We start from the raw sequence: 24969 nt of genomic DNA, 5'->3' as shown, positions 1-24969 counted from the left end.
GACACACCCTTTCCCACCACTTTGCTACCAGCACTACAGAAACAGAATAGGACTACAAAGGACAGAAGGACATTATCTATGTTTTTTTGTTGGTTTAATCAGCTGCTGCAGCTAAATAATTCAGGTAATCAGCCTATGTGATTTTTGGCTAGGACTTTAGTACTGGACAATAGGCTGAGTCTGAGGCTGGGACCATGCTCAAATTCTTTCCAGTTTGATAGACTCTAACTGTGTTTTGCCCACCCTAGATCTATCCTAATGAGGCATCAAAGTAGGGTTTTTGTTGAAGATGGTCATCACATATTTTTAAAAGCTGATTAAAGACATATACCTGCATATACACATATAATGACTTGCTCTGACTCCACTCTAATAAAAATACAGATCAAAGAAATTTTGAATAACAGAAACCAGTGAATTTATCAAGTACAAATTTCTTTAATGATTAGCATAAATTGAAAAACATTGTTTACACAATCATGCAAAACTACTTTTTGAGGTCAAAATTTAAAATAAATTATATTAACTTAATAAGTAAAAGGTCTTTCAGGAAAACAGCATTCAACAAAGTAAAATATTATGAAGTATTTGTTAAACTAATGTTATCTCTTCTGAGGGTTTAATTTTCTTACATGGGTCCAAGTATTTTGGAAGAAAGTTATGCATAAACATGACAGCCAATTTTATACATGCAGCTATGGCCACTCTCATCAAATGTAGAAGGAAACCCACAAAAACGAAATTTCAAAGAATACAATAAGGTTTGGGTTAAATTTCTTCACAATTTTAATTTGCTTATCACCACAAGGCTGTTTCAAACTACTGGCAAGAGGCAAGTATCTCCTCTATTCTGAGTATAACTTGGGGTTTGGGGGGAAAATTCTCTCAAAGGGAAAGGTTAGCAGCCTCATTATTATAACTGCTTGCAGAGCTTGCATAGGCTCCGTCTATGTCCAAGGGGAGAAAAAAAGTGAACTGTTTTCATAATAGCTTTGTAAAGTTCACTTACCCCAGTGCTATAAATTTAGTAAAATGGCAGTGACAAAGCACAGACAGACATTCTTAAGTGCCCTTGTTATAGAACGTGCTGGGGAAAGCTATGTAAGCAAAAATGGTGACTTTGAAAGAAATAAAAAAGCATTATCCCAACACTTCAAATGCTGCCATTCATATCATCCCTTATCTCTCCTGTATCATGGTTCTAGTAACTATTTCAAATATCTATGTGGATAGTTTTTCAGGCTAGAAATGCCTAAAAAGGACCATTATAATAGTACATTTCAAAGAGGCTACAGGAGTTATCTCTTGCTCTGGCAATTCTGCCAGGGAGTAGGAAGGGACAGGAGGTAGTGTGCCCCAGGTTGAACAAGACTGTAGATGACTAGCAAACAGCACAGAGTTTTACCAGTTGACAGCGTCTGCTTACATCATTACCTCTAGTACTGCTGGCATTTATGTGTTTTTGTTTGGTGTCAGACACAGTAGTATGATTAGAATGGAGAAAAATTATATATGCTTGAAGGTCAAACTAGATTATTTGGTATCACAAAAATACTCAATGCAATTGATGGCAATGCATATGTAAAAACTTAGTGTGTTGAAAAATGACTTTTTGCATAATCAATCTGCTTCTAAATCAGAATATAGTTATATTTTCAATATAAATTATAGTGAAAGAAAAATTTCAGTTAAGCTGATCAAGAAACTTTTGAATGGCAGTTTGTCAACATAACATCAAAATACTTTAGTGTAAATCTTACCAAATATAAGGTATATATTCAAAAAGGTGGTTTTATTTTGTAAGGGTTAAGCATATTTTAAAAAAAACTGTCATGTCACTGTGGAAGTAATTCATTTTTAGTAGAGAATTATGGAATTTATAAACATAAGGAGGTTCAGTTATAAAAAAGTCTAAAAATCCAAATGAACAATTACTGTATTGGACCAAATATTGGCTACTCCTGGATACAAGCTGTATCCCTCCTTTTTTTCCTTTCAAAGAGATCTATAGCTGAATGTTAGGGGAAAAATTACCAACTACACTCAGGTTTTTATACAAGCCATATTTGGAGGGAGAGTGTGGCCTATATTTGGACCAACACAGAATAGAAAAAGTCCATTCATAAAATGGATTTAGGTACACTGGAGCTGGAAGACAGAACAATAAAACCAAGATTGATCTAGGAAAAAAATAGTTGTGGTGATTCCTATTTTTTCTGAAGTACTTTTTTTTCCTTTTTAAAATTTGGCACATTATTTATCCCACATGCTACTGCAGAGATAGGAGCAAGATTACTTTAGTTGTTGAAGAATCACAGTGTTAAGTATATCTGCTTCTTGAAGTGTCAGGCTTTCATCAGTTAGCTCTTTGTTTGGAAACGATGTAACAAGAACAAAGCCAAGAGTTGCAAATTCAGGGCGGGACTGTACAATAAATTCTCGGACATCCACGATCCTGAAGAAAGGACATCATAGTAAGTTATGGTTGAAAAAGATCTGTTTATTCTAAAGAGGTTGAGGATACTTGAAAACAGAATTATAAACATTCCCCAATAATCCTGTTTCTAATTTTCACTATGCAGATTTGTTTTCTTAAAAAAAAAAAAAAAGCAATGTTCAAACCAGTCTCTTTTAGGTTGATCACAAATTCCCAAATAGTGAAGTTCAAAATGAATAAGGGTTACATTATCAAATAATGGTTTTCAGAAAAATTCAGATATTTATAATTTCTATACATTCACTCATCAATAACGCTGCTATATATTCCAGCTCTTGTGTTTTAGAATCAGTGGGACACTGTGCTTTCTGCTTTGATTTATTTTTGTATGAATATTCAGATGCAGAAAAATACTTGTCATGTGAAACCTTCTCACATTTAAGGACACTTTTGAAAATATTCAGTGAAAAATGAAAAATAAAAGTACATATCCAAACCATTTATGTTTCTATACTATTAAAGTCACTTATTATTTTGTATAATTTTAAACCAGATGGCATAATATATGCTTATTGTAACTGATAATTTGAAAGTACAGTATTAGCTTACCTATGTGTGTGGTTGAATCTTTGTATCAACCGGCTTCCATCTGCTAACCTGATTTGAATTTTTGTTGTTGGCACTGAATCATCAACAAGAACAACTGCATTTACTATTGACTTTTCCTCCTCTTCAGGGGAAGAAGGTGTACTGACTATTTCAGGTGTAAGACTAGGAGAAGGCAGAAAATAAAAAGAATTCCAAACCAGAATTTGCAAAAAAAAACCCCAAAAAACAAAAAAAACAACCCAGTGTTTTAGCAAAAATATAGTTAAATAAAACACTAACACAGCAATAGAGATGATTCAACTTTTCTCCCATCTACAATAGTAACTGATGATTTTCAATTATTCCCCCCAGTGGAAGCCGTCAGGAACACTCCAACTTTTGAGTTTGCTATGCTTTTCACTCTCATCCTAGGGTTTCAAACATGAATTTTATGTTAATTATGGTTGCCAAAACCTTTCTTTTTCTAACCTGTTAATCAGAATATTGTCTGAGTAGAGAGAGAGAAAAACGATCAACTACATGATAAAGTTTGGGAGCTATAAGCACCTTTGCCTTATTCTGTTATTTGTATAAATGTTCTAATAACATTTAAAGTAGGTATCTATTAACTCATTCTAATGCCTCATTATATTACGTACATGACCTTGAATCCTCAAGCTAATAAGCACAATTCCTAGTACATTTTGCCAATGGGGAAAATCTTGGTTATGGTCTCATAGCAGACTGTCCAGAGGAGCTGTCAAGCCTGGTCTGAAAAGGTTCATCATTAGAGGCCTGAACACAAAGGGATGATTTTTTTTCTTGCCATGGCAACCCACAGAACAAAAATATGTAGTCTAGATGGCTCTGCTTTCATGGAATTAATGGAAGAATGGCAGAGAAAGGGACGAAAGTGTTAGTAATTTAAAAGTTCCTAAGACCCTCTTCAATTATTAAATTATTGATTTCTTAATGTAATCTTTGCCCAGTGAAACTGGCTGACACACTACAGTAGGAACTAAAGCACATTTATGCTGATTATTCTTTCTATAAAAATTTGAATAATAATAGGTTTTAGCTACTTAGTACAGTTCAGAACTTCTCAAAAAGGTGAACAAATGCATTGGCTGGTATTTAATTACATGGAACTCAATTCTAACAATCATAGGATATGGAGCTGGAAAATTGGAGACGAGAAAATAAATTTTGTCTTCATAATTGTGTCTGCTTCACTTTCAACTATATACAGATGAATACACTCTCAGTATGAAGGTACAGTGATGCATATGTATTACATATTAGGAACATTCATTGAGCATAGAAAAAACAGCAGTATTTTTTCCACATGATTTGTCAAATAAAATTTTTAAAAAACGTGACTGAATTTCTTTTACGAAGACTTTCATTTCTAGAAGATCCATTAATTGAGGTATAACTATAGCACAACAGTCTGCACACGGAGAACTCAGCTATTATTTTTAATTGTATACTCTTGACTTTAGAGATTCAACACCTTAAGCCTGTAGAAACTGGTTGCTTTATTCAACTTATCCATTAGTTTTAGAACTAATTAATTCTATTAGGCTTGCATAAGTAGGACTAAGGGGCAGACATAGTTAAAAATGAGTAAAAGCGTGGGAAAACTCCAAGGGAGTAAATCCTAGTAGAACTCAATCCAACTAGTTTTAATCTTGATCAAAGTCAGGCCTTCCTATCTGTAGAGTCAATGGTACTTTAGTGCTGCCTGTCTGTCTGTCTCAGTCTTCAGGTTTTTAATGTAATGGCTTTCATAATTCAAGAACAATTTCTCACCGTTGATATTTGTTTTTTCCTCTTTCTATTCCTTTCCCTCCCAACCCTATGCTAAATATGTAAAAAATATTTTCTTCTCTCATGTTTTACCTTCCAAGTTTTTGCCCTTCTCCGCTAAAAGCCTTGAATCGCAATCTTGGTTTTATATATTCTTGCTCCTGGTGATCCTCCATGTCCAAATTCACCTGTCCACCATGGACCAGTCGCTGAAGCTCCAGAGGAATTTCACTTTGAGAGAGGGGAAAATTTAATTGATTGTTATTATAACCATTGGGGTGAAGAGGTCAAAAATGTACTAGTACAATAGCCTTAAGTAGAAGTTTTCCATAAGGAAATTACAGGTTAATAGGTTTTATTTCCTAAAGTTTTATAAATTCATTATATCATTCCAGGGGTTACCTTTAATTTTTTTGGTAGCAGAATCTTGAACAAATCACATCTGAATTTTTGTTGATGAAAGAAAATTATGATGAAATTCTGATTGATTTTTTAAAAAAATTATTTTGTGAAATAAAAATAACTCATTTCACATGTGGGCTCACTTAAATTTACATGATACTATGCAGACTTACGTTTTCCCTTTCTCTCACCATTCCTCTCCCCAGTACCAATTTTTGCTGCAGTGGGAAAGGCACTGCTTTTGCTATTCACTTGCTGAAAACAGGCACTGACCTGCCTCCAATCCCTGGCTCTGCCCCAGGCCACTAAGGCTAAAGAACAAATCCTCAGCCTTGATCCCTGGTAGCATCTGAGTGATTTGCCGATTATCACTACTTGATAATGGCAGGAGGGGTTAGGACTTAGAAAAGTAAGGACCTCTTGTAACTTGTAAATAAGCATTTTTACGTGGAGAAAGATTTAAAAAGTTTAAAGGTGAATTTAAACATGGAGTAATACAGCACTCCATTCACCTCAGTTCAAAAGCTTTTTAAACCTTCTAAGACTCATAAGACAAACTTACCTTATGTTTCATTGACAGTATTAACAAAGATTACTTGTATATTCATATTTATAAAACATCAAACAAAAATTAATAAGATTTTAAAGATAAGAACAGTGTAATTTGTAGATACATTCAGGGCTGATTATAGTACAAATGCAGATCACAAAGTTCCTGATAATTTATGGAAAAGGAATATTTCTACTGTTTGAGATCTACTGACAAATTAAAAAAACATAATGGTAAGACTTCAATACAAATAAAACAAACTTGACTAATAAAATTTTAAACTTGACTAAGCACTCAGTCTCAAAAATAATTTTAAAATATCAAGTTTTCAGTAATATATACTGCTTCTAAGTGGAAAGTGCTATAAAAATAACCAAGTGATTTTGGAACCAACTGACATAGTAAAAGATTCACTGATGCTTTTTCAGACTTTCCCATCATTCTTACCTAACTGTAAAGGGAGTGAGTAAAAGGAGGCAAGTTACAAACTTCTTAATCTCCACTGTTGATATCAGTTAACAACCTATTGTCTGGATGTCTGTGATGGCAGGTATATGTTTTATTTAAACTTTCTTTTCTCTTTAACATCTACCACAGTGCTCTGTCTATATCAGGGGCTTAATAATTATTGAGAGGTGTCATGGTGTAATGGAAAGAGTGGTTAGCATAGAGTCAGGAGGGACCTATATTCACATTCCTACTCTAATGATTCCATATTACATGACCATTGGAAAGTCATCTAACCTTTTTTGTACCTCATAATAAGGCCTATAGCACTTTCCTCTCAGGGTTATGAAGATACTAGATAACATATGCAAAATACTTTGTGACCCTTAAGATACTCTATGAGCCATTTTAATATCATCAAATGAATGAATAAATCAAAAGACAACAAGAGTTGTTATCTGCTAGTTTTCCTCATTATCTTCAACACTTTCTCAATTACTTTAGATTGGGGGGGGGTCACAATTTTCCTCTCCAACTGATTTCATTATCATATTCTGTGATATTCAGTGTCTATGTTCACAATCCTAATACCCTCGTCTCAAGATTTCTCCATCTTGAACTTTATTAACTTTTATCTCCATTTTATTTTAGACACCTACAAGCACAATAGTACCTTAAATGGCACCATCACTCAAACACATTACTGTCAGATATTTAACTCGTTAGAATGTGAACTCTTTGAGGAGGGACCATATTTCTGCCTTTCTTTATATCCCCAGCATTCAGCACAGTGCCTGGCACACAACACTCACTTAATGTTTGTTGACTGACCAAATTCTGAAATTCTCCCTGGTTATAATCAATAAACTATAAACTTCATGAAGGCAGAATCTGTTACTTTGAATTTTTATGGCCTGACATAGTAAATGTCATAGGTACTTAAACAGTGTTGAAAAAAAATCAAACCTTTTTTACTTATTACTCTCTCACACCTATCTGAATCCATTATTTACCTTCACTGAGCACTCTAGTCCCTTGACTTCTCTCCAGTCTCTCTGTCTACTATTCAATTCCTCTACTCCATCTTTATTCTAGCTTTACTTACCTTTCTATCCAGGGTAAAATTTATATTTAGCTACTTTAAAAACTCACTATCACTTGCCCTCAGATTTTTCTGCCACATCTTCCTTGCTAATTCCCAACCCTATACAGTCTCAACTTGCATCTCTCTGGCTCTGAGTCAGTGATTTAGTCTACTGCAAATTCATGCTATCTATCCTCAGCTGAGAAGCCTCAATGAAGCTTGGTAGCTTTTATTTATCTTTGATTAACTGTTTCATGTTCCCAACATCAGCTGCTACAAAGCTTTCACACTCTCCTTAGGCCTCCCAATCCCTACCTCCATGTATTCTTGGGATCTTCTGAGCATATTCTTCCTCACATAATATCCTAATGATTGATAGATCCAAAAACAAACTATTTGGATAAGGCTTCCCTATTCAACAACTACTATCAGGAAAACTGGAAAGTCATTTAGCAGAAATTAGGTTTAGATCAATGTCTTTTACACCATGAAGCATGATAAGCTCCAAACGGACTTGAAATGTAAGTATTACCAAAAACATTTCGCTAACATTGAAATTATCCCCCAAATTTCTTAAAAAAGGGAATGAAAGGAGATACTTGAATGATGACAGTTAGGAAGAAAATTCTTAACCAAACAAGGCATACGTAGAGGTGATTATAAGAAGTAAAACAAATAATTCTGGCTACTCAAATTAAAAAACTTTACACAAACAAAAGCAATTCAAATAGAATAAGAGAAACTGCTGACTGGGATAGATTGGGGTAAGTATTCAAAACAAATATCCTTGATAAAGACCAGACATCTAAGACACATAGGGAGCTGAAACAGATATATAAGAATATGAACCATTCCCCACAACATAAAGTGGCTAAAGCATATAAAGAGATAAACTACCAACAACCATGTGGAAGAATCTCCAAATCACTAAGAATTGTGAAATGAAAACTAAAACAAATCTGAGGTTTTACTTTATGCCCATCGGATTATCAAAGACGACAAAGGATTAAAAATGTTAAGTGTTGGAGGGGCTGTGGAAGCAGGTGCTCTAATTTACTGTTGGTACAGTAAAGACTGGTTCAACCATTCTGAAAAAAATGGGAAGTATACTAGACGCCACTAAACTGTACATACCATTTGACTTATCCATATCACTGGCACATAGGCCATGGAGGCCAATGACAGGAAAAAAGAAAAAAAACAACACTGAAAGTCATCATAATTCTGATCAATGCAGCTTCCAATCTTGACCTCAAAAGGAGTAACAAGTCACGACTCTTCAAGAAAGAGATGAGTCTTGTAGGCATGGAATGAGATGTCTGTCAGATGAGTTATGTCTTGATTTTATTCTGCCTAACTGTACATATAAAAGGGAAGATGGAGGGGCACATCACTAGAAAGTGACAGATGTTTTTAAAAAGAACATCAAAACATTAATGAAAGTTAATTTTTTTTAGAAAAGTATATACTACCTCTATTTCAAAATTTCACCATTATCTTCTTCACAATATTCATCTCCTTCCCTCCTGTCTCTGGGAAGAACTGTCTGTTCCATCTTTCCGCAGGCCAACTCCTCTAATTTGTACTCTTAAAAAAATTTATGTGTATATATATATATATATATATACATATGTATGTATATACACATACACACATATACATATACACACATGCCTGTATGTAGAGATGTGTGTACCCTCCCTCCAATACGAGCAGCTAGGTGGTGCAGTGGATAGAGTGCTGGGCCTGGAGTCAGGATGAAGAGACATCCTGAGTTCAAAAGTGGCCTCGGATGCTTATTAGTTGTGTGATTCTGGGCAAGTCACTTAACCCTATTGTCCTCATCTGTAAAACTGAGCTGGAGAATGGCAAACCACTCCATTATCTTTGCCAAAAAAAACCACATATGGGGTCATGAAGAATCAAGTGCGACTGAAACAACTAAACAAACAAAATACCCCACCCCAACACACCTCTATTAGGAAGTGAACATTTCATCATTAATCTTCTGAAGCTGTGGTTGGTCATTATGCTGGATCCCTAATTCTTTCAAAGTTGTTTTATCTTTGCCATATTGTTGTCATTGTATTTTCATTATTTTTCCTGGCCTAGTTTATTAGCTCTGCATCAGTTCATGTAAGTCTTCCTGGGTTTCTCTGAAACCATCTTCTTCATAATTTCTTATAATACAATAATATTCCATCACATTTATATACAATAATTTGTCTGGTCACTCTCCAACTGATGGATACCCTTTCAGATTCCCATTCTTTGCCACCTCAGAAGGAGCTAAAGATATTTTTGTGTATCCTTATGTAAAATTTGTTTTACTTACAGCTGTTTCCCTCAATCTAATCTCCCTTTTAGAATTACCACTCCTTCCTTCTCCCTCCCATTTCCCTGATGACTAAAATGTATTTTTGTACTGTGAGTGTGCATATGTGTGTGTATTCTTCCCTCCTTTGACCAATTTAGATGTCAAGTGCTCCCCCCTACCCCTCCTCTTTGTTTGTAGATGTCTACTTGTGTACCCTCATTACATTTCCCCTAGCCTTTCCCTCCCTGCCCCACTCAGTATATTCTTCTTCCCCTCTCTTTCTATACTTCTTTTAAGATCATGAAGACATGACAGAATTCCCAGCCCTTATTTAATTAGACTGCCTCTATGACCATTGATGATGACAGGGATCAGAAAGAACACATGTATCATCTCCTCATAATTGAATTTAAGTAGTTTATCATTGTTTAGTCCCTTGTGATTGTTCATTCATGTTTAACTTTCATGTTTCTCTTGATTTTTGTGTTTGAACTTCAGAGTTCCTATGCATCTCTGGTCTTTTCATCAGGAATACTTGGAAATTCTCTATTTTATTAAAGATCCATTTCCCCCCTCTGGGATTATACTTGGTTTTGATGGATAAGTTATTCTTGGTTATAAGACTATGTCCTTTGCCTTCTGGAACATCATATTGTATGCTCTTCATTCCTTTTCAGGGTAGCTGCTAAATCACATATGATCTTTCTTCCTAGCTGTTTATAATATTTTTTAATTTGACCTGGAAGATCTAGATTTTGGTTACGATGTTTCTAGGAATTTTCATTTTGGGGTTTCTTCTAAGAGGTCACCAGTGGGATACTTTCTATTTCTACTTTGCCTACGGTTCTAAGAGATCTTGGCAGTTTTCTTTTAAGATTTCTTAAAAAAACTTTTTTTTTGGTCATGGCTTTCAGGTAGTTCAATGATCCTTAAATTTTTTTTCTCCTTGTTCTGTTTTCCAGGTCAGTTGTTTCTGTTATGAGATAATCTTACATTTTGGTCTATATTTTCCCCTATTATTTTGACTTTGTCATATTTCTTCTTGTCTTACATAGTCACTGGCTTCTATTTGGTCTATTCTAATTTTCAGGGGGTTTGTTGGTAAGAAGGACTTTGTAACTCATGTCAAATTGTGAATTCTCTTTTCCAATTCTTTGTTCCACAGTTCTTGTTCCTTTTCCATTTTTTTTCTTCCAGCACTCTCACTTAATTGATAATTTTTTTTTAAAGAACTTTTGCTTCATCTCTTCCAGGAATTCTAGTCAAACTTGTGACCAAGCTGTGTTTATCTTTGAAGCTTTACTTGCAGACATTTCGGAATCATCCTCTTCTTCCAGGTTTGTGTCTTCAGCACCACTGTCACCATAATACCATTTTGTGGTAGGATTCTTTTACTATTTGCTCATTCAGCTAGTGTACTTCATGACTTTGAATAGGATGTTAGGACTGGGGTCTGCACACTTCTGAAGGAAAGGTCAAGGCTGGCTGCTTTCTTGGGGGTACTGAATTTTGGGTTACTCTTAGGATCTCAGAGATAGCTCAGTCCAGGGACCTGCAAGCTTTCGGTGTTCCCAAGTGGTCTGATCCAGGGCAAAGTTTTATTGCTGCTCTCCTGGTCTAAACTCTGCAAGCTCCTGACCTGGGTCTGAACAACTACCTGGGTCCAATGGCTGGACTCAACCATTATTAATCAGCCGAAATGCTCTGCTGGATCACAGTGACGAAACGGAAAGATTTCCATTGGCCTGAGATTCCTATTTTGCTGTTATTTTGCTGCAGACATCCAAGAGAACCGGAGACTGGAACTGCAACCCCATGCCAAATTGCTACTGAATGCTTCTAAACTCCCTCCTCTCAGTATGTGGCCCAGGACCTGTGGCCAATCCTCACCTGGACTGCGACCCTCGGGCACAGGTTCCAACCCCTCTTCAGTCCATCCTGAATCTGTGACCCACAACAGGGTAATGTGCGACAAAACTGCCAGTTAGCACCCATTTTTGCAGTTTGCATGAAGTCACTGAGCTCCACATGGGTCTGGGATCACATCCTGCCCTTGGACACATCCTCACCCTGTGCTCAAGGGCTCTGCATGGGGCTTGCTCTTTGACCATACCCTACCTCCAATATCCAAAGACCTATGTCTCCTTATGTTGATCTTGCTGGAAAAATGACTCACTATGATTTTTTCTTGGATTTTACTATCAGGATTCAATTTGGTACTTTCCTAGATGTTTCAAGGTTTTGGGGGGATTTTTTGAGGGGAAGAAAGTTGGGGGAGCTCAACTATACTTCTTCCTATTACTTTGCCATCTTGATTCCACCTCTTTACTTTCACTCTTGATCCCATCTTCTCTTTACATAATTGCTTCATTAATTAGGCCTATATTTCACATATTTTCAATTGTTCTCTCTATTGGAAGCAGCATGGTACAGTGGTTAGAATGCTGGTTCTGGATTCCACGAACTTAAGTTTAAATCTTATACATGACACTGGCCAAAGCCAGTGACCCTCCCAGTCAGCGATACAGTCCGTCAAGAAGGATTATTAAGTGCTCACTATGTGCCAGGCACTGAGCTAAGCACTAGGGATACAAATAAAAGCACAAGCATATTATGCATTTTTTTCTAACGAGAGAGCCCACATTCTAACAGGGAACTGAAATTCTAATGCAGGAGGCAATGTGCGAAAAAACTGTACACATCAGATAAAGAATGGAAAGTAATCTCAGAGGCAAGGCATTAGTCAGGGATGGTGAAAGGGAGGGATTGGAAAAGGTCTCCTGCAGAAGGTGGGACTGGAGCTGAATGTTAAAGGAACCTGGGAAGTCAGGAGACAGAAATAAGGAGGGAGAACATCACAAGGATGAAGAAAAACCAGTGAAAAGCATAGAGTTGGGAGATGGAGTTTGTGATGAAGACCAAGAAGGCCAGTGTTACTTGATCACAAGAATAAATGAAGAGTAAAATATAAGAAGGCTGGAAAGTTAGAAACACAGTCAGGCTTGGCTTTAAAAATCAAAGAGAAGATTTTAAATTTGACTCTGGAGGTAATAGGGAGCCACTGCTGTGTTTACTATGTAAAGGGTGGAGGGGTAGGGTGACAAAGTCAGGCCTGCACTTTAAGAGCCTTAAAGGGTATTGTACTAAATGGTCTGTAAGGTCCTTTCCAACTCAGTATCTATTATTTTAAATGTTGGTTCCTTAGCCTTTGCCTGTAAACATGCACATACTCCAAGTTAAAACAAAACAACAAAACCCTTCCTTTGCCCCAGTTACCTCTCTAAGGTACTACCTTCTTTCTCCTTTCTTAACCAAAGTTCTCAAAAATGGTAATTTATATTCTACTCCTTTACTGCCAACTCAACTCTTATCTCTTTGTAGTTGAGCTTCCGCCAAGAAGAAGAAGGGGATAAAACCTCACTCTTCCCTGGTTAGACAACTCAAGTTTTGTAAGGTGATTGATATTAGAAAGTGCCAAACTTCACTGTTGATATAATTAATTCCCCTTTAGTTCTTTTGTTTCAGTAGTGGACCTTAAGCATGGTGATTCTGAGATTGATTAGGCACAAGGAGTGATATGCAGCAGCTGTGAAACCACACAAGATGCAAAAAATCAGGTCAGGCAGGCAAGCTACAAGCATTGCTAAGCATTTACTACGTGCTAAGTGTTAGGGATACAAATAAGAGTAAAAATAATGATAGTTCCTGATCTCAAAGAACTTAGATTCTCACAGGGGAAGACAACACAAAAAAGAAAGCAGTAAAGCAGGGGTGCATGGTGGGGGAAGCCCAGAGAGTCAGGGACATAGCAGAGGAGAATGAGGCATAGCGGCACTGGGCCCCTCCCTAAAATGAATGTTCCAGGGAGAACTTATCAATAGGAAAAGGGGACCACAAGGATATTCTAGGGATAAGAGAACAACTGGCTTAATGTAGGGGGAAATTCCAAAGTGAGAAGGCAGTTGAGACATGGTGTTGAAGTCCAGAAGAAACCTGAGAGGCCAGAAAGTCTAGCCCACTTATTTTAAGATGAGGTAACTGAGGTTCACAGAAGCTAAATGACCTGCCCCTGGTCACAAAGGTTTTGACTTTGACACTCTTGCATAAGATATACTAACACAAACACTAAAAATTATCTATTCTCCAAGGAACAAGGGAAGAATTTCCAGGAATATTTTTAATCAATGATTCTGTAAGTTTTAACACAAAGGGTTTTCTGCAAATCTAAATAAATCTAAACAAATAATATAAAAAATAATAAATATAAATAAATCAAATATAAAAATAAAAAGAATTTCCCTATCTATATTTTATAGATATAAAAGATATGTATTTATTAGTAAAGTTAATTTTTCAATCAAACATATATTTCTGCCTAATTCAGCTTACTGAATATAAATTTACTGCTGATTCATAGGAGTTATTTTCTAATTTTTTCCATGTTACCCAATTATTACTATGTTAGAACAAAATTTTAATTAAAGCTCCTATAATATATAAATAAGCAAAACTGAATTTGAGAAACTACCAAAAAGAAACCCTTTACTGTTAATGGAAACAGTTTATTAATATTTGTTTAAGATTATGTTTATATTGTAAAGCTGTTGTGGTAGGATTCTAGCAAGGTCTCTCCTTCCTGGGTTCAAGGCAAGCAGCAGGCCCTGGGGATGATTAAATCAGCAGCAGAGGCTTCCAGAGTTCTCAGCCCACAGATGGTAAGAGGGCTGGACAACTGGTCAGAAGTAGATTACAGTGGACCCTCTGTTGGCACTTGGTACAGGACTCTGTTGCATTGCCCATACTTGGTTCCAGGTCACAGTCTCAGAGTGAGGAGGAGCACTAGAACTCTAGAGCTTGTGGCTGCAGGAGAGTGGGGACCCTGGTCACAGTTCCAGGGCAGAAAAGAATGCTTGTGGTCATTCACAGACCATTCACAGGTCACACAGCACAGGCCAGGAGAGCAATGACCACACCTCTCCTTAGATCATACCACCTTGAAAGAACTGAAAATTTACAGACCCCAAGAACTAGCTCTGAAAACAGCAGCACAAAAAACCTGAGTGTACCCTGGGAGCAGAGCCCAACTTTAACATAAAGTTAAAAGTCAAGAAATAGGCTGAAAAAATGAGCAAGCAAACAAAAAAAGAACCTGACCACAGAAAGTTACTGTGGTGACAGGAAAGTTCAAAACACAAACTCTGAAGACAACAAAGCCAAAACTGCTACGTTCAAAGCCTCAATGAAAAATGTGAAGTGGTCTCTGGCCCAAAAAGAATTCCTGGAAGAGCTCAAAAAGGATTTTAAAAAATCAAATAAGAAAGGGAGAAAAAAAATGAGAATGATGTGAAAAATCATGAAAAAAGAATCAACAGCTTGGTAAAGGAGGAACAAAAAATACTGATGAAAATAACACTGTAAGAAACAGAATAGGCCAAATAGGAAGAAGCACAAAAATCAACTGAAGAGAAGAACTCATTAAAAAGCAGAAGTAGCCAAATGGAAAAAGATATAAAAAAGTTCACAGAAGAAAAGAATTCCTTAAAAATTAAAATTAGGTAAGTGGAACATAGCACAAGATATCAAGAAACAATAAAACATGGGGCAGCTAGGTGGCGCAGCAGATAGAGCACCAGCCCTGGAGTCAGGAGGACCTGAGATCAAATCTGACTTCAGACACTTGACACTTACAAGCTGTGTGACCCTGGGCAAGTCATTTAACCCTATTGCCTAGCCAAAAAAAAAAAAAAAGAAAAGAAAAGAAAAAAAATAGAAGAAAATGTGAAATATCACAATGGAAAAACAACTGACCAGGTAAATAGACTGAGGAGAGAAATTTTTAAATTACTGGACTACTTGAAAGCCATGATTAAAAAAAAAGAGCCCAGACATTTTTTTCAAAAAATTATCAAGGAAAACTGCCCTGATATTCTAGAACCAGAGGGTAAAATAGAAACCGAAATAATTCACTAATCACCACCAGAAAGAAATCCCAAAATGAAAACTCTTAGGAATATTATAATCAAATTCCAGGGTTCCTAGGTCAAGGAGAAAATATTGCAGCAGCCAGAAAGAAACCATTCAAATATCATGGAGCCATAGTCAGGATAACACAAAATTTAGCAGCTTCTACATTAACGGATGAGACAAGGCTTAGAATTTGATATTCCAGATAGCCAAGAATCACCTACCCAGCAAAATTGAGTATAATCCTTCAGAGAAAAATGGATATTTAATGAAACAGAAAAATTTCAAGTATTCCTGATGAAAAGACCAGAAAAGACCTGAATAGAAAATCTGACTTTTAAATGTAAGACTCAAGAGAAACATAAAAAAAAGGAAAGAAAAATCAAAAGGCATTTGATAAGATTAAACTGTTTACATTCCTACATGGGAAAATACTTGTAACTCCTAAGAATTTTATCACTATTAGGGCAGTTAGAGGGGGTATACATAGACAGAGAGCATGGGTATTAGTTGACTATGATGGGATGATGTTTAAAAAAATAAAATGAAGGGGTGAAAAAGAGGGAAGCACTGGGAGAAGGGAGAAGGCAGAGGTAAAATGGTGTGAATTATCTCACATCAAAGAGTCACAAAAGAGCTTTTACAGTGGAGGCGAAGATGGCGGAGGTGTGGTGGACAATGCTTGGATCTTAATCTTACCAGAACTGGCTCAAATGCACTAACATACACACTCAGTTTGGTATAGAAATCTATGTTACCTATGTTACCCTAAAAGGCAGAAGGAAGGGAAGGGAAGGGGTGACAGAAGGGAAGGTAGATTGTGGGAGGCAGTGGTCAGAATCAAAGCACTTCTGCGGAGGGACTGGGTGAAAGGAGAGAGAATAAACAGGATGAAAACAGAATAGAAAGAAATACAGAGTGAATAATCATAACTGTAAAAAATGTTATAGCAAGTTCTTCTGATAGAAGTTTCAGTTCTCAGATATATAGAGAAGAGAGTCAAATTTTTAAGAAAACAAGTCATTCCCCAATTGATAAATGGTAACTATACCCAAAGTGCTATAAAATTTTGCATACCCTTTGACTCAGCAATACCACTACTAGGTCTTTTTCCCAAAGAGTTTTTTTTTTTTAAAAAAGGAAAAGCACCTATTTGTACAAAAATATTTATAGCAGCACTTTCTGTGGTGGCAAAGAATTGAAAATTGAGAGGATGCCCATCACCTGGGGAATGGCTGAACAAGCTGTATATGATTGTGATGGAATTTTATTTTGCCATAAGAAATGACGAGCAGGAAGCTTTCACAAAAACCTGGAAAGACTTTACATGAACTGATGCAAAATGAAGTGAGCAGAACCAAGAGAACAGTGCACACAGTAAAAGTGAAATTTGTATGATGATCAACTATGAATGACAGCTATTCTCTAAAACACTTCTGAAGGTCTTATGAAGAAGAATGTTATCTACCTCCAGAGAAAGAATTGATGGAGTTTGAATGCAGATTGAAGCATACTTTTTTTTAAACTTTATTTTTCTTGAAGTTTTTTTGGTCTTTGCTTTCTTTCACAAGATGACTAATATGGAAATACATGTTGTATGACTGCACATGTATAACCTATATCAAATTGCTTGCCTTTTCGATGAGGGGTGAGAGGAGGCAGGAAAAGAGAAAATTTGGAACTCAAAACTATAAAAAACGAATGTTAATTTACAAGTAATTAAAAAGAAATGTTTTTTTTAAAAAAGAAAGGGAAGAATGGCTGGAGCCAATTTGTAAAGGCCATTTAATGCCAAAAAGAAGAATGTATTTTAGTCTAAAAACTCGGGAAACCACTGAAACTCTTGAGCAGGGAAGTGGCATGATTAAACATGCAATTTAAGAGTATCAATTTGTCAACTGTTTGGAGGATGGATTGCAGAGTGGAGAGCACAGAGGTAAATTAGGAGAATATTGCAATAGTTTGGGGAAGAAGTGATGACAGCCTAGACCAGGATGTGTTTGATGTGTGCAGAAAAGGTAATGAATGAAAAAGATTGTGAGGAATACAATCAACAAGACTTGTGAACGAAATTAATATGGAGGGTGACAGAAAGTGAAAAACCTGACAATTACTAACTAGTCAACAATTGAGGCGTATAACTTTTTAGATGGAAGTCTTGAGGCTTCTTCTGTAATGAAGAAAGGAAAGAAAGTATTCTAGCTCAATCACTCATACTATGAAACCTGGCAAGTTCCTTTGGAAATATAGCTGAAGGAATTTCTGTCATTTCTCAGGGGCTTAAAATGTTGCACTGAAAACCATGGGAAATTTCCATCTTCATCCCACAACTGAAGGCAGGTGACTATACTATACTGTAGAAAAGGGGTTAAGTTTTTTTGACCTGGCATTACCTAAACTCTGTCACGGATTTCTTTAGTCTCTCACTATTCTCGCTCTTCAAGGTAAAAAAAATTTGGTTAAAATTCTCTTCTAGGCTCTTATCCTCTTTGATAACAAAGATTCATCCCCTTTGATATTCTAGTGGCATCCTAGGGACATGATAACAGAAATTCTTTCCTGCTTCAGGAGAATATTTTAAACCATTTTAGCCTTTAGAAAAGTGTCTAGTTCTGATGATACTTTTCCTAGAGATAAATACAATTTTATACTTCCATAGCTTTGTAAAAGGCACAGCAAATACGGCTCACACATATGAAGTGTTTAATAGGGTGCAACATAACCAAAAGAGTTTCAAAGAAGGTAAAATGGGTAATTTTCATTACATAAAATAAAAAAAAATGTACCTACATTAGAAGAAAAGCTGGAAACTGGGAAAAATCTTTCACAAGTTACTCTGATAAAGGTTTCATTTCACAGGGAAACTGAGTCAAATTTATAAGAATAAGAGCCATTCTCCAACTGGTAAGTGGTCGTCAAAGGATATGAATAGGTGGTTTTCAGAAGGAGAAATAAAATCTATCAATAGTCACGAAAAACTACTCTAAATCACTAAAAATTAGGGAAATGCAAATTAAAACAACTTTGAGGTACCACCTCACACCCCTCAGATGGCAAAAATGACAGAAAAGGAAAATTACAAATGCTGGAGGGCATATAGGAAAATAGGTACATTAATGCTTTGTGGGTGGAGCTGTGAACCAATCCAACTATTCAGAAAGCAATTTAGAATCATGCCCAAAAAGCTATGAAATTGTTCAATGAAAAACCAGCAATACTGCTACCCCAGGGGATGAAAAAATGAACAAAAGGATCCATTTGTACAAAAATAATCATAGCAGTTCTTTTTGTGGTGGCAAAAAACTGGAAACTGAGGGGATGCCCATCAATTGGGGAATGGTTGACCAAGCTATGGTATATAATGTGATAGAATGCAATTGTGCTGTAAAAATGATGAAGGTCATAGGTTCAGAAAAATATGTGAAGACTTTAATGAACTGATACAGAGTAGAGTGAGCAGAACCAAATCTACACAGTAACAGCAATTTCATAAATATAATTAACTGTGAAAGACTTACTAATTCTTATTAACACAATGACCCACCACAATTCCAAAGGACTCACTGAAAAATGCTATTCATTTCCATACTGACAAATGATGCACTACAAACTGAAGCATAATTTCCCCTCTCTCTTTTTTGGGGGGAGAGGGGAATGGCTAATGTGGAAATTTGTTTTGCACAGCTTTGTATTTGCAATGGGTTTTATATTTCTTGCCTTCTCAATGGATGGAAGAGGTTGTGGGGAAGAGGAAGAGAATTTGAAACCAAAAATAAAATAAAATTCAATGAAAAAAAAGGGTACAACACAAATTATATTGTTATCAATTAATATTTGATCAGGGCTTCAAAATAACCCCCTTATGAAGTTCCTAACTACAGAGTATCTGAGTATAATTTGATTGTTTATATTTTTAAAAAAAACTGAAAATATCTAGAGTTTATCCTCTTCTTGCACTAACCTTTTGAAATCTTCTGCCAGTAGTAAATGCCACTTAATAGATTTCTAACATAAGTTGCTGAATTTCAGGCATACATGCACTGAGAGTCACCCTGTCAACAGTAAGCAGGAGAGTGGCTTAGTGGGTGGGAAGCTACATTCTAATCCATTTAGTGAATAGTATTAAATCATCAATATCAAACAGATTTGGCATAAAAGAAATAAAAGTCTCTCCCTTAGAAACAAACCACTTCTTATGAAACAATTCGTTGTGAATTTTCAGGAAATGGCAATGATTCTCCCTCTTACTTCCCAAATGTATTTCCAGTAACTCTGACAGAGCTCCTATAGTACATAAGTATTTGAAACATTGACAGCTTTATAGTGGATAAATTAAAGAGTAAAATAAGCTACGTGTTCAGGAAGTAACCACTTAATTAGGGAGAAACACATAATGACTTTTCCTAGTATATCAAATGCTTGACATTTTAGTAGCCACTCCGTGAAAACTCTTAAGTTTTCATACTGAATCATAATGGTCTAATTAAAAAAAAAAGTCCCCATTTTTCAATACTGCATAAAAGATAGATTACCACCAATATATATCTTACCCTCTTTTAACAGATTCTAGAAACTGGGCGTTTGTTGGATCAGTATAAGATCTTAATTCTCCATCATCTAAACTGAAGCCATTGCTCCAAAGTTTGAGCAAAATTTGAACCTATTGAGCAAAAACAAATAATTAAACATGTAAAAATGATATCTTTTGGACAAATAACTATCCATATTTCAAATATTAACTTATCTAACAACACACTGAGTCATTTATTTAATCTAAGACAGGACACACTATTATTTATATCAGAGCCAAAAGACAAAACATATCAGAAACCGTTCTTTTGCTTGGCAGATTATATATCTGAATAACAGAATGGATATAACTTGCCAAAATTACTCGTGGGTCATGGAGTCCTGACAATGTCTTTAGAGGTAAAACTATATAATAAACTAATAAACTATATAACTTACTTAAAATATTAAAATCAACTTTAGTCTTACAATCAATAACTTGGATGAGATATCTAATAAGGGTGGGTTTTATAAAAGTGCACTGTGTCAAATGAGTGATACTTTTTTTTGGTACTATGCTTTATTCTAATCTGTGCTGAAATATACACATACTTTCCAATTCATAATTTTCCAGTATATCAAAGTTGGAAGGGACCTCAATGTCTACCTAGTAAAATACAAACCTGAAAAAGAATTCCGTATACAATACAATAGGACTGAGTCATTTAGCCTCTGCTTCAAAATCCCTAGTTATAATCATTCCATTCAACTTGAGTGTTCCTAGCCCTTTGATTTTCTTTTCTCCAAAAATTATTTTAAAAAACCATGCCCAAACCAAAACACACTTCAGCCCCTCAAAGAGAATATAACACCAACAACCTTTTTCTGTTGCTCTTCGTTTTCTCCACCAGTCCCAGCTCATTCTGACCTTTAGCATTCCTGACACTATTATTACAGTATTATGCCATGCACTTATGCTCATGTACCATCTTCTACATAAAGCCCTTCCTGATTCCCCCAACTACTAGTGCCCTCACTTCTTAACTACCACATTTATTTATATTTATTCTGCTTATATTTATTCTATATATACCTACATATGTACTTGTTCTCTCCCATTAGAATGTATATTCCTTGAGTACAGCGATTATTTTATTTTTGGCATTTATATCCCAAGTGTCTGAGATAGGGCCTGGCACATAGTATAGATTTATTTTTTGTCAAATGAACCTGTTTGTTGTTTTTTTCATTCTAGCTTTTGTACATGAACATTTAAAAATCTACCTACACAAAGTTTTACACTGATATGGAGGCAATTATGAGTTCTCTAGGGCTAGGCAAGCAGAGCATAAACTCTGGTGAACTCTATTATGCTGGAATGGCTTAGCATATAAGTCTGGCAACAGGATGAATCTGTTTTCCAAGTATCAGCCCAGCTAACTAAGGAAAGACACAATAGCAGTAGGCTGGCCAACTAGTAATGAATCTGTTTGGCCTAGCAACTAATGAAACAAAGAAAAAAGTGTCTTTTAGTTTTCTATAACCCTGCTTCTACATCTTCAGTAATGGTGGCAGAGAGGTGAAAGGTGTTAGAGGGTACTAAAAATCAGTTTTCAGTATGTCAACAAATTTTAATTTGCCTTTTGGTATTCTAAATGTGAGATGCTTGTCCAATGATTAATGAGAACACATTACTGAAAAAATCCAATCAAAAGAATCTAGACATTCTTGTTATAAATGAGAATAGAAAAAAAGAGGAAGGTGTGGCAAAATGGAAAGATGGCTCATTGCTATACTTTCTGAAGATGCAAAGAAAGTAGTTGATGGAGTGGATTTTACCATATGCCCCAAGGTAACAAGAAACATTACCACATGAGAAGTTTTGTCATTCATGTATTGTAACACAAATGATAAAGACTGGCAAAAAGACCACCATGAAAATAACTGCAGCTTACCTAACACATCAGTTGCTAAGGATGAAATGCAATTAGTTCTGCAAAGAAATTACCACAAAAAAGAGACCAAAAAGAGGCCAGAAAGCACATTAGTCAGCAACACCTGTTTTATTTGCCAAATAAAGATGGCTGTCAATCATCTCTAAGGCAACACTAAGTAAGAATAAAAATTAATTTGTAAAATCTCACAGAGGATTATGGACAATTATCAGAAGAATCATCTCATAAAGCAAAGAGATGCAGTGTAAGGTAAAAACCAGTTTAAAGAAGGCTTGGCAAGATATCCGATTAATCAAAATTATCTCAGGTGCATTAAAGGAATGAAAACAGAAGGAAAACTATGAACAGAAGAAAAATGGAAAAGGTTTTTAGAAATCATTTAATAGTTTTCATCATCAAGGATAATGAAACTACCACATTTGGACTTCAATACTGCAGTCCCAGATATACTTTCAAAGGAAATAGAAATAGCACTATAGAGATGGGGCAAGTCACTGGAATATATCAAATGTATAGAGAGGAGATCCATGCTGAAGGTGATGTAATTGCGAGGGCAATGAAGGTCCTATATACTGGGCATCTGAAAGAGGAGAAAAATTAAAAGGATGGAAAAAATCTTAGAATTTATCCATACTAAAAAAGGCAACTAAGAGAATATCAATAACTATTCAAGTATATCCCTACTTTCCTATCTAAAGAAAATCCTTATGAGAGTCATCTATATACAATTGAGGGTATCCTTGATGAGGGTATTAATAGGGAACAAGCAGGCTTATGGAAGTGATATTCAATAACAGACCACACTTAGATCCCTGTGCTTACTCAATATTGATTATGCTGATTCAAAACATGTGAATCAGCAGAATAAAATGCTTCCTTACAGGTTTTTTTTAAATAACATATTGTTTCCCCTCCATTCATCAAAATCATTCAAGACTCTCTGGAAGATAAAACAAAAGAAATAACCCTCTTCAATGGCCATTTGACAATAAACATCAGGCGAGGCATAAAACAGGGAGATGTATGCTCACCAAAAGTATTCACTACTGTGAAGGAAGAGATTTAGTGCAGAGTCCGGATGAAAGAGGGATTCCTTAGGGATGGTGAGATCCTCCATATGCTCCTGTCTGCAGACTGACACTGTGCTGATTGCATCAAGCCCCAAAACATTGCAGAGCCTCCTGGAAGAGATCTATAATCACTCAAGAGAATTCGTCTTGACTATGCACATAGGTAAAACCAAGCTGATGAAGAATGTCTATTACCCAGGTTATAAAACATATTTGGACAAACAACCTGTAGAGCTTGTATCTGGAACAGACAATACAGATGCACAATGAGTTTGGTTCAGAGTTAAACAGGAGGAGAGCACCTTGGATGGCAATCAGAAAATTTACAAAGTTCTTTTATTGACCCCAAAGTTCCCATGTAAGCAAAGGCCCATCTTTTTAACATCTACATTCTACTCAGTGCTGCTATATAGGAGCAAGACATAGAATATGATGTTCTCCAAGGAATTAGAAAATTAATACTACACCAAGGGCAATGGAGAGGCTCATGGTGGATATGAAGAGGCCACCACATATAACCAATGAAGAACCCGAGGCAAGCAGGAGTAAAAGACATCGTCAAAGAACTGAGAGGAAGAGAAGATGGTCTGGTTATATAAACAAGAGCAAGGGATGGTAGATGGTCAGCAGGAGTGCTTTACTGCTATCCTCATACCATCAGCAGACTGTAAGGAAGGTTGCTTGAATACTGGTGGGCAATGACAAATATATATGAGAACAAGACAAGACTTGCACAAGATAGAAAGGCATATGTGGGCAACAATCTGCTTCATTGGAGGGGACTTCCAAGTGAGTATCATCAGAGATTTGAATTATTTAAGATCTAGTTTGAATAGGGCATTCCCTATGCAACCACACTGGTCTCTTTGGACAATTCCTCCATTTCTTCCTCATTAGAATTGTTTCTTTTTCAGTCTAGAGGATTTCATTCTTCAGAGTTCCCTATCCCTCCTAGGCTGAATTCCCTTGTAGCACATTAGATCATAGAATTGTACCTATCCTTTCTTTGGAATCTTTAAAATATGCTCTCCAAAATAAAGGGTGCCTATCAGGCCATTTCCAGGTTTCCTTTCCTTTTCTATCACAAACTATAAGATGAAGTGGTCAGTTTCCCCTCAAGGGTCTTATAATTTCTATCTGAGCAACCAGCTCTTCCCTGGTGGTGAAAGAGATCCAAGAGAGATTGATGTTTGTTCTTCAGCTTTTTGAAGGATGAAATAATCATTAAGGCAAATAATCATTCTACTTTTAGAAGAGGGCCCTCTAGCAGATATACCAGAAAGATGAAACATTTAATATGGATAGCCTGGCCCACACAGCACGTATAGAAATTCTCCGCTTCGGTCCAGGTTACCACATGAAACTTTGGGGGCATGATTTTGGTCATTTGTGACTGAAAGATTTAAACTGTGAGACGATGAAGAGTCCCATAATTGGCTGCTGAGCTGGAAGAGCAGATGATTCAGGAATTTGCAATGGGAGATGTCAAAGAATTCCCTAATTGCTGAGCCAGAACTCGACAGATATGCAACAGAAGCAACTCGCTTCTCTGTAGCATTTTTTCCTTCATGGCTATAAGTGAGCTACTTTCCAAGAATTAGGTAAGGGGAGGGATAGTTAGCCTCATTCCTTTATTTGACCATGGCAACCACAAGCATGTTACTACCTCTCTTAGTATTCATTCTTTTTTGAATTTTGGTGAACAAACATCTCAAGTTAGACGTGTCCAGGCAACCTTAAAAGTTCTGAAAAGGTCTGAATGTCCTGGTAGGATTTGGTGTGACAGTTGTGATATTGCAGCATTGGCAGTAGCTGATGACAAGGGAAATGTCTGAAT

At 36.1% G+C, this 24969-nt stretch overlaps 1 protein-coding gene across 1 annotated transcript in view; it reads right to left on the bottom strand.

Annotated features, from left to right (window-relative positions):
* Positions 1-520: 520 nt before the first annotated feature.
* LOC114054105 (UBX domain-containing protein 2B-like) overlaps positions 521-24969 on the bottom strand; it is a 43609-nt gene continuing 19160 nt past the window's right edge. Inside the window, exons 5-8 of the mRNA XM_027877219.1 lie at positions 20149-20258; positions 4928-5065; positions 3047-3208; positions 521-2455 (exon numbers count right to left, since the gene is read on the bottom strand). Of these exons, the coding sequence (XP_027733020.1) occupies positions 2293-2455; positions 3047-3208; positions 4928-5065; positions 20149-20258 (573 nt within the window). The 3' untranslated portion in view covers positions 521-2292. The remainder of the gene's footprint in view (positions 2456-3046; positions 3209-4927; positions 5066-20148; positions 20259-24969) is intronic.

This window comes from Vombatus ursinus, unplaced genomic scaffold, assembly GCF_900497805.2.
Source record: "Vombatus ursinus unplaced genomic scaffold, bare-nosed wombat genome assembly UNPS02014812.1, whole genome shotgun sequence".
In the NCBI taxonomy this organism is placed as follows: Eukaryota; Metazoa; Chordata; class Mammalia; order Diprotodontia; family Vombatidae; genus Vombatus; species Vombatus ursinus.
Note: the sequence above shows the minus strand (reverse complement) of the source record. Positions and strands in the feature narration are given on the sequence as shown.